Genomic DNA, 17186 nt, shown 5'->3' on the forward strand with positions numbered 1-17186 from the left:
CCGCCCGCCTGCTCCCGTCTGTGGTGGGCCTGGGCCCTCGGGGTTCCTGGGCCTGGGGTGCAGCCCTCGGGGCCCTGCCTGGGAGCGCGAGCCTGTCTGCCGCGTGCTGCGGTGCCGAGGGCCCGGGTCTTGCCCTGTCTTGGGCTGCCCCACTTCTTCCCAAGTGGCCCTTACGGCAGGCAGTTCCCGGCCAGTGTTCCCGCCACCCGTCCTCAGCTGGGCCCACGTCTGGCTCTGTTTATGCGGGTGGTTCCCGAGCTCTACTCAGCGAGCCCCGGGTTGGAGCCCCTGCTTCCACCTCCCACTCCCTCACCACTCGAATTTGGAGCACGTACGCGTGTCCTCACAGCTGGGGCTCTGGAGTGGCTGACCCCCGGCTGCAGGGCAACCCAGGGGTGTGGAGGCCAGATAGGGGTGGAGAGCCCATCTGTGTCTTGGGAAAGGGGTCTCGGGCCCTGCTCTGGGGGCGTTCGTCCTTTGAGTGTGGGGGCCGCTGGGGCTGCAGTGTTTGCTGGCCGAGGCAGACGGGAGCCCACAGCCGACTGGTGTGTGTGTAGTTGTCAGCTGTGACAGTGAGACGTCACGGGCTGTGTTGAGGGAGCGTGCTACCTCTGGCCCAGGTTCAATCCCTGGGTGGGGAAGATCCCCTGGAGGAGGGCGTGGCAACCCGCTCCAGTCTTCTTGCCTGGAGAATCCCATGGACAGAGGAGCCTGGCGGGCTACAGTCCACAGGGTCGCAGAGAGTTGGACGGGACTGAAGTGACTTAGCACACATGCACGGCTGTGACTTAGCATACAGGTTTTAGGGTCACCGGGGCAGGGATCCTGGCCCTGCATGTGGGGTCCTAGTGGGTGTCCCAGCCCCCCCATGCCCACTCTGCCAGCAGAGCTTCTCGGAAAAGTGGGATGACCGTCTGCGGGGCCGGTGGTCAGGGTGGGCAGACTTTTAGCAGTGACAGGCCAGTGCTCGCTCACCTGAAACCATCTGCTCTGCTGCCGTGACCTTCACGTGAACGTGTACACAGTGTGGAGTCAACAAGTTAATGATTATGCTGGGGGCTGGGGGACAAATATTGGTTCTGTTGCTTAACGTGGATCCTGGAGACCATGGTTCCGGCCTCTGCTCCCGGGTCAACCCAGATGTGCAGGGAGACGCTGATGTCCTTCGATGTTTGTTTTCTCTAATGTTTTACACTTTTTCCAGCTTTGGGTCTTTCAGTGGCATACTGTCCTGAATTACTCAGTTGAGGGGACAAGCCAGTGGGTCTGGGCAGGAAGCGGGGGTTCCTGCCCTAAGGCAGCTGCTCCCTCCTGGGTGATCTTGGAGCCTGGGGTTGGGGTGCCGGGTCCCCTGTCCTCCTAGGCTCCGTCCTGCCTGAGGGTCGTAGGCTGTGTCCTGCGACTCTGTGAACGCTCCTCAGAATGTCCCAGGTTCCGTAGCTGGAACCTGCAGCTGGAGCCGCAGCCGCGTGACAGGCCGTGGAAAATGTCCATGCAGGCTGCCCGGCCGCTGGCCTCTTGCAGCTGCGGGGCCTTGGGCAGGTTACTTATTGTCTCGGTGTCGTCATATGAGGTTTGTGGACTAACAGCTCAGCTCATGGGCCCTTTTGAAAGCTGTGCCCGTTCTCTCGTGGGAGTGGTGTCTGTCCACAGGCATCTGTTTTTTTTTTTTTTATGTTTTTCTTTTGTTTTTTTTCTGTTTTTCGTTTTCTTTTTTTTTTTTTTGTCCACAGGCATCTGTACTTCACCTTGGGCCAAGGTGCGGGAGGGGCCCAGCGAGGCCCCCGTTAGGATCCCCAGGCTGGGTGGTTACCCCAGGACTGACGTGAACCCCTTCAGGCAGTGATGCACTTCATCCTCACAGCAGCCCTGTGAGGCGGGGCTGTGTCACCCCCACTTCACAGACGGGAAGCCTGAGACACGGAGCTCGCCTCAGAGTGCTGGAGGCCGGAGTGGCTCTCAGGCCGCCCCGTCCTCGCACCCCTGGTCCCAGCTGCTCTGCCGTGTCCGAGCCAAGGGCATGCCCTGCCCTGGGTCACTGTGGGGCCCTCAGACCACTGCCAGCCCCCAGCACTCTGGGGTGTCAGGTAGTGTAAACTGGCTTCTCTTAGTTATTTGTGCTCATAAAAGAAGAGTACGCCCAGTAGAAGTGGCACGTTTATTAACCCCTGGGTGGGCGGCGTGACTGCGGGCCATGGTGTCCCCTGAGAGGTCTTGCCCCCGTCAGCGGGCTGGGCCTTGCTCGAGGAGGGGCTGGCTGTCAGCATCTTGGGGGCCGCTCGTGCTCTGTGTTGGGGGGCAGCTTTGGGTGACCAGGGTGCTGCTGGGCCGGGGGGTGAGCTGTGAGGAGGGGGCCATGTGTCTGCACCAGGACCCTTCAGCGCCAGCCGCCCTGCAGTCCTGACAGTGCGAGCATGGCTGCCCCGTCCGCATCTCCCGGAACGGGGGCCAGGCCACAGGGTCCTGGCACCAGCACCTCGTGGTTGTCAGAAGGGAAACGGAATCACGATGCCCCAAAGCACCCGAGACGTCCAGGCCTCTCCACTAAGACCTGGCGGGGTTGGCGACCCGGCCCAGGAAGAGCAGGCAGCTGGTGCGGTGCTCATAGACGAGAAACAGGAAAGGCCGGTCAACGCTGAAGCGGACCTGGGTGGATAGCGGCATGAACCCCACGGCGGTCACGGCTGCGGCCTGCGTGCCCTCCTCGTTCACCGTGATGGTGCCTTGGTGCTTGAACTGCGTCGGGCACAAGGGGCGCCATCAGGGGGCAGCGGTGTCCTCCCAGAAAGGGGCGGGGTGACAGGGGAGGCCCGGGCTCAGCGGGTTACGACAGCTCTCGGGACTCCGGGCCCCCCTCAGCTAAGCTGGGGTCGTGCTGCGTGAGGGGTGAACAGTGTCACCCTGGCGGTGTGCACTGCAGCTCCCCCGGGAGCTGGGTGAACAGGCCTGGGGTCCGCGGGCAGGGCGGGCGCTCCGGGGGCCCGGCCCAGACTGGACAGGCGAGGGTGGGCCTTACCAGGTCGATGACGATCCTCTGGTCTGTGATCCCCGTGGTGTTGCTGTTCTTGTCGAAGAGTGCCGTGACCCCCAGGGCCCGCAGAGCCTCCACCAGGTTGTAGTCCTTCTCCAGCTTGAACTTGGGCAGGAGCACCTCCCGTGTCCTGGTCGGGAAGAGAGCGCTTTTCCACCCACAGCGCCTCTCAGAGGAGCCCTGTTCCCTGAGACGTTAGCACGCCAGCCCGTGGCCCACGCGCTGCACGTGGGGCCCTGCCTGGGGAGGATGGAGAGGCTGCCCCTGTAACCCCACTGCTCAGAAGCGCTTGCTGCCATGCGCTGGGGTCCTTGGCCCTGTGGGTCCCTGTCCTGCCAGCAGAGCGCTCAGGGCTCAGAGGCGCCTGACACCGTGTGTCCCCGGGCGCCTGTCACTTCATCGTGTAAGGGGTGAGGTGCAGCCAGGCGCACTAGAGGGACAGCACCAGCCTTACCACCCGGCCTGCTGCCTTCCGTGCTCCAGGGCACGCGCGCGACCTGGTGCCCGCAGCCCCCACGGCGCCAGGACCCCGCGTGCGAGGCCACAGCACGTGGCGGCTTGTTAGCGTCCGAGGGACAAGACCGTGTCCACTGCTGGGCCATCCCGGAGGACGGGGGACAAGACCCGGGGCCTGAGCGGGGATGCTGGAGGCAGCGACAGGCTCCTCCGGCTGGCGGGGGAGCAGGGCCGTGCGCGGGCCAGGCGGCCGGCCTGCATCGTGTGGGTTGGGCCCACGGAGGGTTTGAGGGGTTGGGGGGATGCTGACTGGCGGTCGGCGCCAGATGGACTGAGCGGGGACAGCAGGGTGATCCTGCCTCGCCTCCAGCTCCGGGCAGAGGTGGTGGGCAGTCAGGTCAGGAAGGAGGCCCATTAGGGACGGTCCCTAAAAGACACGTGGAGGCGTGACGCGGCCTGGCTCCTGGGCAGGCCTGCCTCCCCTGGTTCTGGTTCCGGTCCTGTCCGTGTGCGCTGGTCCTGCAGGGAGGCCCAGACCAGGTTCACGTCTTCACACGGGCCCAGGGAGACGGGGAGGTGATGGGTGTGTACCTCCCGCCCTGACCAGCCACGGAGCGTGTCCTGCCAGGGACCCGAAACTAACTGCGCGGCGGACGACCCAGGGGCGGCTTGGAGGGCCTGGGGCCTCTCGGCTCAGGCTGGGGATCGTCTTGGTCCCAGACCCGCAGCGCGCGGCCGCGGGGTCAGGGCAGGTGTGTGGCGGAGCCGCATCATTTCTCACCGGTGCGCTCTGGCCGCGCAGGAGCTCTGGGTTGAATTCACAGCAGCCTGGGGGACAGTACCCCTTCCCCTGAAGCGACCGCGGCCCGGCCCCCCAGCCCCCGAGGCACCTGTTTGTCATGCTCCTCTGCCACCGCTCCACCGCCTGGGGCGTCAGCTGGCTCTCCAGGGTCTTCATGCCGGACAGCTTGTGTGGGACCACCACCAGCATGCTGATGCCCCCCACATACTCCAGCTGCAGCACGGCGCAGTCCAGCTCCTGGTCGCTGGCCGCCAGGAAGGCGCCCTTGGTCTGCATCATGGGGACCTTGACCACCTCCCGCTCGTTCAGCCGGAAGTTGTGGTTGTGTGTCATTTCCACTGGAAACTTGTTCACCCAGGACCCTGTGAGGTCAGCGGAGCAGGGTCGTGGGGTTGCTCAGACAGGCTGGGAGGCCCACCCATGGTCTGACCCGCATGTCTGGTTTGGGCCGGACCCGGGCGGTACTGATGCTGCTGGTGTGGGGACCACACTTGGGAAGCACTGCTCAGAGGTGGACCTGGCCAGCGCCCGCTGGTGCCTGTGGCAGAGGGCACCCTGGGCGCAGGTGCACGCGGCCGCACCACGACCCTGCTGCTCCTGCCTGCCTGCCGGCTCCCCGGCGGTGGAGGGCGCTGAGGTCTCCTGGCTGGGGTGTCCACAGGGCACTGTGAGCAGGGCCTGGGCTTTACAGGCCCGCACGGCCCTATCTCTGGGGCCCCAGGGGCCTGTGTGCACGCGTGTGGGGCTTGGGGGTGCCTCGCCGCTGGCCCAGAGCAGTAGCTCTAGATACAGGCCTGACTTCCCTGCCCCGGCTGCCCGGGAACGAGTGGGGTGTGAATGTGAGTGTCTCAGCCCAGCCTATCTCCAGCCTTTGGTCCGTCCCGAAAGAGAATAAGTGAACTGAGATCCAGGTGGGCCTGATGCGGAGAAAGGCGCTAACTCAGGTCTCACACAGGCCGGAGGGGGCGCCAAGCAACCCTCAGGGCAGCATTGCAGTTCCGTGTCCGTGAGATGGAGACTCGGACAGCAGCGGCCGCTCACGGCCGCAGTGAGGCCTACAGCACAAGCTTTCTCCCTGGGACCTTCCCTGGCCCCGCAAGCCGCCCTGAGCCTGGCTCTGTGGGGGGGGCGGGGGGCGTGGAGGAAGAGGCTGCGGGCCCTGCTGCCCTGCCCGCGCGTCCGCCCCGGGGGCGCGCCGTCTCCTGCCCGCTGCACCCCGCACGCGCGTCCACCCCGGGGGGCTGTGCCGCCTCCTACCTTTGAAGTAGATGCAGTTGAGGAGCAGCATCTGGGTTGCGGGGTCCACACCCTGCAGCGCATCTCGTATGAGGCCCTTGGTGAGCCGGGCCACGTGCTGGTTCGTGTGGGCGAGAAAGGCCGGATCAGAGAAGTCGGCTGCCCGGACCTCGGCAAAGTAGTACTCCCGGACCTTGGCCTTGAAGTCGTCCACGACGGGGAGCTGCTTCTGCACATAGAGGCCGCTGACGGAGCGCAGTGTGTACCCGAAGTCCCTGCGGAAGAGGCGGTGGGTCAGCTTCCGGAACAGGTTGTGGATGGTGCCCAGCTCGTAGGTGGCGCTGGCGTTGACGAACTCGGCGAAGCGCAGGGCCGTGTGCACCTGCTGGTGAGTGTTGCCCGCCAGGCCCAGGGAGAGCATGGCCATGGCCGCGGACACGCCCACAGGCGCCAGGAAGATGTTGTCAGCCGCCCCGGCCCGCGCCGCCAGCTCCCGGTACAGGTCGAAAGCGAACTGCGCGTTGAGGAGGTTGAGCCGCTGCACGCGGCTCTTGCCAGGGAAGAGCGGGAGCACGCTGCCGGTGCCTGCCCCGGGGCGTGTGGGGGGTGCCGCGTCCACGACGTCGCTGTAGTCGTCGTCCTCCCCGAGGATCCTATCCAGGTCCAGGTAGTCCTCCTCCTCCTCCCCTTCCGCGATCCACTCGTTGGTGACGGTGTTCTCCTCGTGGAAGGCGGCGGGTGGCAGGGGCCTGCTCGCGTTGCCACTCTTCAGCCGCCCCCAGCGGGGCTCCGCGGACTCGGACTCGCCGCCGCCGTCATCACGCCGCCCCCGCTGGCTTAGGGTCCCGCACGCGGATGCCAGGAGGAGGGCCAGCAGGAGCAGGCGCAGTGGGCACTGCATCCCGGGGGAGCTGGAGCTGGGGGAGAGCAGACGTGTGAGGACGCCGGGCCCCACCACACACCAGCGGGGCCCGGCGTCCATCCCCAGATGCTTCCGGATCTGGTTAAGACAGACACGCCTGACATTCTGTGGGGCCTCGTGAGCCTGCCTGGGGGACCCATGGGCGCCGCTCAGAACCCGTGGTGGAAAGAGGGGCAAAACTGTGGGGCCTGGGGATCCAGGGGGTTTCCTTTTCATTCATGTACTGAATTTTGGGTCAGTTTTCCGAGCGACACCCAGGGCCCTGGAGGCACCACAGTGTCCCCCAGTCAGCCGGGGGCCCCCATGCAGTGAGGAGGGCTTGCGAGGATGTTGCTGGCAGGGGGCTGGGGGGCCGCCTCCTGTGCTGGGAGTCTGTGGGGGTCTAACTGCGTGATCTGGGACATGTCTGCAGTACAGGGTCGCCTGGGCTGCTTGCAGCCCGGTGGTGAGGTGTGCGCGTTCTCACATCTGCCAGTCGCTGCCCGCTGCTATGGGAGGGCCCGGTCTCCACTAAGGTGCTCTGGGTTAGAGTGTGGTGGGTGCTGTTAGAAAGCGCCTGCCGGAGGCCTGAGGGGCTCCCTCCACGTGAGTGGGGCGCCCCGGGGGGCCGTCTGCCTACCGCCCCTCCCCTGGCATGCTTGTCTTCCTGGCCGGGCACTGCCTCCCTGGAGGGCATGGCCGTCGACGTGCCCAGGTCCCAGGACAGGGACAGCATGTGCCCTGCTGTTCCGTCGGACAGCACCCAGCATCCCTTCAGTCCCCTGGCGGGGGTGGGGGAGGGGCGCGTCTTGTTCGGTGTGCGTGTGTGTGGCCATCTGCTCCTGGGCCTCAGGACCAGGACCACTGTTTCCCACCCAGGCCAGGAGAGCGCCACGGACTCCCGTGAGGTGAAGCTGGGCTGGTTGGGCCTGAGGATGGGCTAAATGCACGATGCCCCCTGGAGCTCAGTGAGTCCCACCCCAGCCTCTGCCTGTGCGCGTGGCCAGGCTGGGAGCTCCGCGCTGGGTGTCAGCATGCTGGTCCCACTTGCGCGGGGCCAGGGACTCGATGGGACCCAGGGTCGTGGCGCCCCTTCGTGGTATCCAGGGCTCGGCCCTCAGCCCCATGAGAGCAGTCGGCTGCACGCCCGGAGCACCGCGGCCTGGAGCGGGACAGGCACGTGGCTCCCGACTCTGACCCCGCTGTCGTCTTCCCGCCCGGCCCCTCCCCCCAGCCTGTCGCAGAGGCCGCCCCACATGTGCCCACACTCAGGACACAGGCCTGAGGTTTGCGGTGCTGGCGGGATCAGGCCGGGGTCCTGGGTAGAAGTGGATGTGGGTACTGATGGCAGGACACTTAAAAAGTGAGGGGAAAAAAGTGAGGGGAGAGAGGGGAAGCTGTTTGCCGAAGGTCTCCTTCTGAGGCTGCACTTGAAAGTATTCTTAAGTTAGGAAAAAAAAGCTTAAACCACCCCAGCTTGAGCAATCAAGGGTTCAGGAGGAGGAAGTTGACCGGACAGGGAGGCAGAGGTGAAGATGCCGGTGTGGGAGCGTCTCGTGCCCTGCTGTGTGGTCCACACTGACAGGCCTGTCACTTCCATTACGCCCTCGTCGGAGGGATCAGGGTGTACCTTCTGAGACCTCACTTTCTGTGGATAAAAGCTCGGCATCTGGAAGGTACATCTCTTTGTCGTCTTGCCATTCAGCATCCCAGGAATTAAGATGCTTCAGTATTATTGCTCAGTTGTGTTTAAATCTAGGGTACTATATTTGAAGAAAAGCAGTGCTTTCTAAAGGAAAATCATGCAAAAGTTTGCTTTTCTGGGCATTTTCTGTGGCACCACCTCATGCTGGTTACACGGAGCAGGGCCTGGACTTTGTGGTCCTTCTCCGTCCTGGCTGCTGTCCCCTGGCCCAGGAGGAGCGGGGCTGACGGAGCTGAGGACGCTCTTAAAGTGGACGGGACTTCAGACTCGGCACAGAGAACACCCCCAGGCCCGTGTCCGCAGGCTCACCAGCCCCAGGCCCGTGTCCCCAGGCCCATGTCCCCAGCTCACCAGCGCCGTGTCCCCGGGCTCACCACCCCCAGGCCCGTGTCCCCAGGCTCACCAGGTCTGTCTGCACATGTGTATGCACACATGTGACACATACACAGACACATTTTTCTGAACCAGTTGCGGCACCCCAGAACCAGGATGCCCACCCCCAGCCCCGTCCCCAGTTCAGGTCCTGAAGCTCGCGCAGACCCCCCTCATAGTCAGGCAGAACAGACAAGAAGACCTTCCCCTTCTGAAAAGAGCAGTAGGGAGCGTTGAAAGGTTTCGCTGGACAGAGAAACAAGCCCGTCACCCACCTCTCACCCCGCAGAAGGGTGGGAGACCTACTCACCTCCGTGCTGCTGGTGGGAAGTGGCTCTGCAGGGGTGGAATCGGCCAAGGTCGGCCGCGCGCTTCCCTGTGACCTTTGGCGCTGGGCTACAGTCGTGGTCTTCCAAAGTACACAGGTCGCAGATGGAACACCGCCCCCCAGCCTCGTCAGCACAAAGCCCTGCTGTGCGCCCGGTCACCGCCCAGCAGCTGTGACTCCGCGTTTGGAGGCCCAACCGGCTCCATTTGACGAGCCGCCAGGACACTGCGGCTGGGGCTGGGGTGTCACAGGGTGGCTCGGACGCCCCCCTGGATGTGGGCCCCCACCACCACTGTGCATCGCGAACTCAGTCCTTGGCCGGGGGGGTGGCCCCAAAGAGACCCTGGCCCAGGCCTGCGTGCTGTCTCTGGTCCCTGCAGGACACCCAGCCCTGCTCCCCTGTGTTGTGGGAGAGCAGGGCCACGCCGAGGTTCTGGGGGGCCTTGGTCGTCTCAGTGTCTAGTTTGTGGGGCTCCGTTTGTCTGGGTCGTGCTGCACAGCTTGCAGGGTCTCTGTCCGCGGCCAGGGCTTGAGCTCGGGCCCCTCGGCAGTGTGAGTCCGGTTGTAACCATGGACTGCCAGGAATCCCTGGGCGTATCTCACTTATGATGCGTGTTGTGAACTCACTTTCCAAGAAGTGTTGTGTTATCATCCTACCCACGGTGGATGAAGGGGCCCATCTTGCCACCCCCAACAGCGGTGGGCATCACCCCTTCCCTGCCCCTGGCCACCACCTGGCACATTCAGTTCAGTTCAGTTCAGTCGCTCAGTCGTGTCCAACTCTCTGTGACCCTATGAACTGCAGCACGCCAGGCCTCCCTGTCCATCACCAACTCCCGGAGTTTACTCAAACTCATGCCCATCGAGTTGGTGATGCCATCCAGCCATCTCATCCTCTGTCATCCCCTTCTCCTCCTGCCCCCAATCCCTCCCAGCATCAGGGTCTTTTCCAATGAGTCAATTCTTTGCATGATGGGGCCAAAGTATTGGAGTTTCAGCTTCAGCATCAGTCCTTCCAGTGAACACCCAGGACTGATCTCCTTTAGCATGGACTGGGTGGATCTCCTTGCAGGCCAAGGGAGTCTCAAGAGTTTTCTCCATCACCGCAGTTCAAAAGCATCAATTTTCCGGCACATACTCCATGCTTATAGATCGTAGTACATGCTCAGACCAAGGAGCCCCGCTTGCTGTGGGTTAGTTATCGCCTTGTGGGCTTGACCTCTACCAGAGGCTCTAGAGGGTCTATGCGTCCGCCAGGTGCCGTGCACACTTGTAACCATTTTCCGTACCCAAGCCCCGCGCACACGGGCGTGCACACACACACACACACATAGCAGGACACTGTCAGGCTGGGAGTGCAGGGACTCCAGTCTCAAGAGACTCACTGTGACCCGCCTCACACGCTGGGTTCTGCCCACGGCCCTGCGCCTCCCTGCCCCCACCCCACCGCACCCCGCCTCGGGCCTGCTGCTCCTGCAGCCCCGCGGCTGCCCACCTGTAAATGCCTGGCCGGGGTCCTGGAGCTGCTGCCGCCTGCTTCCTGGTGGTGAGGTGGGACTGGTCCCTCCTGGCGCAAAGCTCGCCTGCACTCCAGGGCACGGGAGGGTTTCCAGGGAGCCTGCCGGGGGCCGCTGGTCCGGCCTTCCCCTCCCGGGCCAAGAGACCGCTCCTCTGAGAGGAGACCTGGAGGGCGGGTCACGGGCTTGCGTCTGTAGGTCTCAGTTTCGTGTGCAGACAGCCCCCTTTTCTGCCTCTGCTCCGCCAGCTCACCCGGCGGCTGCCGCCCATCAAGGAGCCGAAGCCGCGGCTGCAGAAGCTCTTCCGGGACTTCTGGCTATACTCGGTGCTGATGGGGTTCGCCGTGGAGGGCTCAGGTAGGGGCCCCCCGGGGCACAGTGCAGAGTGAGGCCCAAGGTCCTGACAGGGTGTGTGCCCCCACGCAGGACGGCCAGTGGGGCTGCCGCCTCCACAGTGGGGCCGTGGCTTAGGCTTCTGGGAACACCGCGTACCTTCGGGGACCCTGTCCCACTTAGGAAGCAGACTTGCTTCTGTCCCCACCCTGGGATGGTGGCTCAGGCAAGGGGCCCGTGGCTCGAGCCGCTGTCAGCCTGGGCCCCAGCGGGGTGCCTCCTGGGCCAGGTGGCGCCTCAGCCCTCCCTGTCTCGCAGGACTCTGGCCAGAGGAGTGGTACGAGGGGGTCTGTGAGATCGCCACCAAGTCCCCGCTGCTGACCTTTCCCAGCAAAGAGCCCCTGCGGTCCGTCCTCCAGTACAACTCGGCCATGAAGAACGACACGGTCACACCCGTAAGGATGCCTCCCTGCCAAGCACGGTGCTCCGGGCGGGGCTTGGGAAGCCCCCAGGGATGAGAGGGCTGGTCTTGCGTGTCCGTGTCTGTGTAGGCGCATGGCCGCAGGGCCGGTTTCAGGGGTGGGGCCGCCTGCACCAACGCAGCCCCGCCGCCCACAGGCCGAGCTGAGCGAGCTGCGCAGCACCATCGTCAACCTCCTGGACCCGGCCCCTGAGGTATCTGCCCTCATCGGCAAGCTGGACTTCGCCATGTCCACCTACCTGCTGTCCGTCTACCGGCTGGAGTACATGAGGTACGCCGGCTGCCCCCACGCCCTGAGCCCCGCGAGCGCCTCCAGGCTCAAGGCCGTGCTGCTCCTCCTGGTCAGTGTCCTTAGAAATGCCAGCCCAGGCTCCTGCTGTCCATGTGCGCGTCCTTCCTGAGCCCCAGATGCCCCCAGGATCCGGCGCTGCGGCCACCCCCACTTGGGGCCAGGCCGCTGAGCTGTCCCCGGAGCGGCTGCCAGCCCTGTGCACGTGGCCCTCGAGGCCCCGGGAGGGCAGCTGCGCTCACGACCTCACCGTCCCAGCGGCGCTGCAGCTGCTAGGCCCGAGCTGTGCGCTCATCCCAGCCGTCCACAGGGTCCTGCGCTCCACCGACCCCGACCGCTTCCAGGTGATGTTCTGCTACTTTGAGGACAAAGCTATCCAGAAAGACAAGTCCGGTAAGTTGGCGCTGCAGGCCTCTGAGGTGCGTTGGGGTTTAGTGGTGTGAACGGAGCGTGCTCCCTGTGTGCATGGAGGAGGCAGCTCCGCACCGCTGCTGTATGCTGCCTCGGAAACACGAGTATAAGCACACGGCCCCAAAGACCGCGTCCTGGCTCTGCGTGTGGGCTGGGGGCTGGGCCAGGAACATCCCTGCAGACACACTGCAGCCCCGGGGCTCGGGGCCCAGCCAGCCTCTGCCAGAGCAGCCCAGGCCCCTGGGTGTGGGGATGGGCCTGGGCAGCTCTTGGCCGAGGAGCGGTCCTGCTTCTCGACACTGCTGCTGAGAGGACCAAGGCCAGGGTGCAGAACCCGAATGTGGATACATTTCTGTTGTTTTGTGTAAAAGAGGGAAAAATACATTAGGACGTGTGTCTTGGAAAACTTTAGGAGGTGACGTGCACGTGTCCCTCTATGCTTGTATGTATGTATGCAGTGTCTAATTTTACTTGTTCCACTGATGGTGGTTTAGTCACTAAGTTGTTATGGTTTAGTTACAAGTCACTAAGTTACGACCCCATGGACTGTAGCCCACCAGGGTCCTCTGTCCAAGGGGATTTTCCAGGCAAGAGTACTGGAGTGGGTTGCCATTTCCTTATCCAGGAAGGATCTTCTCGACCCAGGGATCAAACCTGGGTCTTCTGCATTGCGGGCAGATTCTTAACCAACTGAGCCACAAGGGAAGCCCATTTCTTCCACCAGGTGTTTGTGAATTAGCGACTGTGGTTGTTCCTTTCATGTGATCAGGAAAGAGCCACGGGGTCCAGGGAGAGGCCGGGCAGCTGTGTAGGGCCACCCCTGGTCTCACTGACCAGGTAGGAAGGGTGCCCCGCAGCTGATGGACAGAGACGTCCCACGAGCAGCAGTTAGAGAGGCTTGTCAGCCAAGAGCAGACAGCTCGCCGTGGGGCACCCGCCCCTCGCTGGGGCACCCTGCGTGCCGCAGCAGGACGTGCGTGCTTGCCTGGTTTAAGGCCACGTTCTTCTTTCCTGGGACGCTTTCGGGACACGAGTCCGCGGGACGCGAGGACTCGCACGTCCCAGGATGCCATGCACAGACCCGAGACTCACGTCCTGACAGGGCCACACTCGAGCCTCTGCTCTCTCAGAGCGTGCCTGTCCCCGACGCTCAAGTGACGCGAACGTGACGTAAGAAAAGGGACAGAGCCACGTACAGATGTTAAAGTTGAGGCAGCAGAGAGAAGAAATGTTCGGTCTAGGCAGCGTCTGCCAGCTTTAGTAAGAGAACAGACAGACTCGCGTCCTGTCGCTCACGTGTTGACTTGTGAGGCACCTGTAAGGGGCTGGTGGGGGCACCCAAGAGGAGCCGGGGGCTCGGGGGCAGTGCTGTGTTGGCCACAGGTGGGCGGCACTCCCCTGGGGAGCGGGGCCAGCCTGGGCGGGGTCGGGGGCAGCGGGCAGTCTCCCCACTGACGCCCCTGTGTCACAGGGATGATGCAGTGTGTGATCGCCGTCGCCGACAAGGTGTTCGACGCCTTCCTGAACATGATGGCAGAGAAAGTAAGCCTCGGGGGGGTGCCCGCATGCTCGCCAACATGCGTGCGGGGCCTGCAGCCTGTGTCCTCTGAACCCAGGCCAAGACCAAGGAGAACGAGGAGGAGCTGGAGCGCCACGCGCAGTTCTTGCTGGTCAACTTCAACCACGTCCACAAGCGCATCCGCAGGGTGGCCGACAAGTACCTGTCTGGGCTGGTGGACAAGTGAGCTCCGCTCCCTGCTGGGCCACGCACCGTCCCCCAGTCCACATTCCCCCGGAGGTCCCGGGTGTCCCCTGGCCCATAGGAGGACTGGGCCCTCCCTGAGCGCCCTGCACCCTACGCTGTTCCTGCCGTGCCGAGAGCCTCGTGGAATGGCCGCCGGGGGAGGGTGCTAAGGGCGACCCGGGCCTGCCCCACAGCCCCGTAACGGCCTCAGAGAGTGAACGGGCCTGCATGGTCCCCGCAGCAGATGCTGTCCCGGCAGGGCCGGAGGGCGTGTCTGAGCCAGCCTCCGTGCCTGCAGCCTGCTCCGTGGGCCGCTGGCTCCCGGCATCTCCTCCTGTGTACCCCAAGGTGCCACATGTAGACAGCTGTTACTTACCCTCAGACTTCCTGCGCGTGCAGCTGTGCCCCCAGCCCCTGTTGTTCAAGGGTCCCGTCTTGCCTTTTTCAGTGTGAGAGTAGGGGGCCATGGATGGAAACGGAGGACCCCGTAGAGAGCAGGGGACGCCTGGCCGGTGGCCAGGACGGTGGGGTTGGGTGGCCTCGGGAGCACAGCTCCGGGTGGGGGGCTCTGGGCCCTGAGCAGAGGGCTCTGGGTGCAGGTTCCCCCACTTGCTCTGGAGCGGGACGGTGCTGAAGACCATGCTGGACATCCTGCAGACCCTGTCGCTGTCGCTGAGCGCGGTGAGTGCCCCGCCCGCCCCGCCGAGCCTGCCTCCCGCCCCAGACGGAGGGCGGGGTTGCCCGCACAGACGGGTGGAGGCAGGGAGGGAAGCGCCCGTCGGGCCGTGGTGCGAGGTGGGCCCTGTGCTTTCAGGACATCCACAAGGACCAGCCGTACTATGAGATTCCCGACGCGCCCTACCGCATCACCGTCCCGGACACCTACGAGGCCCGAGAGGTAGGTGGGCGGGGCCCAGCCCGGGCCCGGGGCTCGGCCCAGCCCTGGGGCACTGAGTGCTGCCTGCCCTCGCCCCCTCTGCCAGAGCATCGTCAAGGACTTTGCCGCGCGCTGCGGGATGATCCTTCAGGAGGCCATGAAGTGGGCACCCACGGCCACCAAGTCCCATCTGCAGGTACTTCCTTGAGGCCAGCAGGACGCTCCCTTGGTGACCCCCTTCCAGCTGTCAGGAGCTTTACCCACAGGGCGTGCCCAGCCCTCACACGGCACTGGTGTGACGGGCCGGGGGCAGCAGGGGTACCGGGGGCTGGTGTGCCCGTCCGGGTGGGGCGTGCGGCGCGCCTGCGGAGGGGCTGAGGGCCGCTGACCGGGCGTGTGGGGGCGTGGCGGGGCGGCGCCAGCTTGGAGGCTCGCCGCCCGCCCGCCTGCGCGCAGAGGCGTGGCTCCGCCCCGCGGTGACGTGACGCGGCCGTCGCAGGAGTACCTGAACAAACACCAGAACTGGCTGTCGGGGCTGACGCAGCACACGGGGCTGGCCATGGCCACCGAGGGCGTCCTGCACTACGCCGGCTACAACAGGCAGAACACGAGCCTCGGGGTATGTGCACGCGGCCCCTTCTCACGAGCGTGCGTGCCGGCCCCTGTGGGGTCAGACCCACGCAGTAGACGGTGTGGTGCTGCACAGCGTGGCCACTGTGGTGTGTTTGCAGGCGACGCAGCTCACGGAGCGGCCGGCCTGCGTCAAGAAGGACTACTCCAACTTCATGGCTTCACTGAACTTGCGCAACCGCTACGCTGGCGAGGTACCTCCCCGCCTGCCTGCCCGCCTCTTCCCTCCCCCGGGGGTGACGGGAGGTCTGTCTCTGGGGAAGGTCCAGTCTTTGGAAGGGGTGGGAGTTCCTCTCAAGTCTTGAGAAAGAAAAAAATGCCCAACTCAAGAAGCCCCCTGCCCTGGGGGTCCGTCCAGAACCTGGGGAGCAGAAGCAGCAGCTTCTGCAGGAGCTCTGGGGGCAGGGGGTGGGCTGCGGGGACAGCCTGGCACTCGGCGCCCGCAGGGGCCGTGGGCGGGGCAGCCGGGCCACGTGCGCCTACGCCGCCCGCAGGTGTACGGGATGATCCGGTTCTCAGACGCCACAGGCCACACGTCGGACCTGAACAAGATGATGGTCCAGGAGCTGAGGGCCGCGCTGGGCGCTGGCGATGCTCAGCAGTACACGCAGGCCATGTTCAAGCTGACCGCCATGCTCATCAGCAGCAAAGGTACGGCTGCGGCTGCGCCGTGCGCGGGGGTGGGGGTCGCGGGCCCACCCACTGGGGCCTCTGAACGGCGTCCCCCTGGTTGCAGACTGTGACCCGCAGCTCCTCCACCACCTGTGCTGGGGCCCCCTGCAGATGTTCAATGAGCACGGCATGGAGACCGCCCTGGCCTGCTGGGAGTGGCTGCTGGCCGGCAAGAACGGGGTGGAGGTGCCGGTAAGACGCTGGCCATGGGGCCCTAAGGTTGGAGAACCAGCCTTGGCCCCCTGGCTGTGGAGCATGGAGACTCCGGGCAGGCCACTTTGTACCCCCGGGGCCTCGCACAACGAAAGCCCAGGACCGTCTCTGGGTTAGAGGGGACTTGGGCCTGACTGTCGTTCCCCCGGTGCTCGGCAGAGGGCGCCCTTGCTCCGCTGGTGGCTGCTTTGCATCCCCCAGTCTGTGCCCTACGAGGGGTATCTCCTCACATCCAAGGTAAGGAGCAGCGGCTGCGCTTTGCTGGAGCAGCTGTGAAGAGATACCCCACGTTCAAGGTAAGAGAAAGCTAAGTAGAATGGTAGGTGTTGTGAGAAGGCATCAGACAGCAGACATGCTGAAAGCATAATCGCAGAAAACTAGCCAATCTGATCACAGGACCACAGCCTTGTCTAACTCAGTGAAACTAAGCCGTGCGGGTGGGGCCACCCAAGACAGTCGGGTCATGGTGGAGAGGTCTGGCAGAATGTGGTCCACTGGAGAAGGGAATGGCAAACCACGTCAGTACTCTTGCCTTGAGAACCCCATGAACAGTATGAGTAGGCAAATTGATAGGATACTGAAAGATGAACTCCCCAGGTCGGTAGGTGCCCAATATGCTACTGGAGATCAGTGGAGAAATAACTCCAGAAAGAATGAAGGGATGGAGCCAAAGCAAAAACAACACCCAGTTGTGGATGTGACTGGTGATAGAAGCAAGGTCCAACACTGTAAAGAGGAATATTGCATACGAACCTGGAATTTTAGGTCCACGAATCAAGGCAAATTGGAAGTGGTCAAACAGGAGATGTCAAGAGTGAATGTCGACATTCTAGGAATCAGTGAACTAAAATGAACTGGAATGGGTGAAGTTAACTCAGATGGCCATTATATCTACTACTGTGGGCAGGAATCCCTTAGAAGAAATGGAGTAGCCATCATGGTCAACAAAAGAGTCTGAAATGCAGGACTTGAATGCAATCTCAAAAACGACAGAGTGATCTCTGTTCGTTTCCAAGACAAGCCATTCAATATCACGGTAATCCAAGCCTATGCCTCAACCCGTAACGCTGAAGAGGCTGAAGTTGAACAGTTCTATCAAGACCTACAAGACCTTTTAGAACTAACACCCAAAAAAGATGTCCTTTTCATTATAGGGGACTGGAATGCAAAAGTAGGAAGTCAAGAAAC

At 63.7% G+C, this 17186-nt stretch overlaps 2 protein-coding genes across 2 annotated transcripts in view; one reads left to right on the forward strand and one right to left on the reverse strand.

The window, feature by feature from the left end:
• Window positions 1-17186, forward strand: part of PI4KA (phosphatidylinositol 4-kinase alpha) — a 61757-nt gene that overhangs the window by 26662 nt on the left and 17909 nt on the right. The window contains exons 20-32 of the mRNA XM_043901104.1: window positions 10597-10705; window positions 11000-11136; window positions 11300-11433; window positions 11762-11844; window positions 13334-13404; window positions 13479-13603; window positions 14206-14287; window positions 14421-14504; window positions 14590-14679; window positions 14983-15102; window positions 15215-15307; window positions 15608-15764; window positions 15850-15977. Of these exons, the coding sequence (XP_043757039.1) occupies window positions 10597-10705; window positions 11000-11136; window positions 11300-11433; window positions 11762-11844; window positions 13334-13404; window positions 13479-13603; window positions 14206-14287; window positions 14421-14504; window positions 14590-14679; window positions 14983-15102; window positions 15215-15307; window positions 15608-15764; window positions 15850-15977 (1413 nt within the window). The remainder of the gene's footprint in view (window positions 1-10596; window positions 10706-10999; window positions 11137-11299; window positions 11434-11761; window positions 11845-13333; window positions 13405-13478; window positions 13604-14205; window positions 14288-14420; window positions 14505-14589; window positions 14680-14982; window positions 15103-15214; window positions 15308-15607; window positions 15765-15849; window positions 15978-17186) is intronic.
• Window positions 2300-8947, reverse strand: SERPIND1 (serpin family D member 1). Its single transcript, XM_043901105.1, has 5 exons — window positions 8814-8947; window positions 5547-6442; window positions 4378-4651; window positions 3017-3161; window positions 2300-2736 (listed from the first exon to the last, which is right to left on the reverse strand). The coding sequence occupies exons 2-5, from the start codon at window positions 6424-6426 to the stop codon at window positions 2545-2547; spliced, it is 1491 nt and encodes a 496-aa protein (XP_043757040.1). The 5' UTR covers window positions 6427-6442; window positions 8814-8947; the 3' UTR covers window positions 2300-2544.

The sequence above is a fragment of the Cervus elaphus genome, chromosome 5, assembly GCF_910594005.1.
Source record: "Cervus elaphus chromosome 5, mCerEla1.1, whole genome shotgun sequence".
Lineage (NCBI taxonomy): Eukaryota > Metazoa > Chordata > Mammalia > Artiodactyla > Cervidae > Cervus > Cervus elaphus.

Excerpts from the sequence above, each read along its gene's own strand:
- SERPIND1 (XM_043901105.1), bottom strand. The coding sequence starts at position 6,426 with ATGCAGTGCCCACTGCGCCTGCTCCTGCTGGCCCTCCTCCTGGCATCC. Across the intron at positions 4,652-5,546 it reads CAACTGCATCTACTTCAAAG|GGTCCTGGGTGAACAAGTTT; the intron begins GTAGGAGGCGGC and ends CTGACCTCACAG. Across the intron at positions 2,737-3,016 it reads AGAGGATCGTCATCGACCTG|TTCAAGCACCAAGGCACCAT; the intron begins GTAAGGCCCACC and ends TGCCCGACGCAG.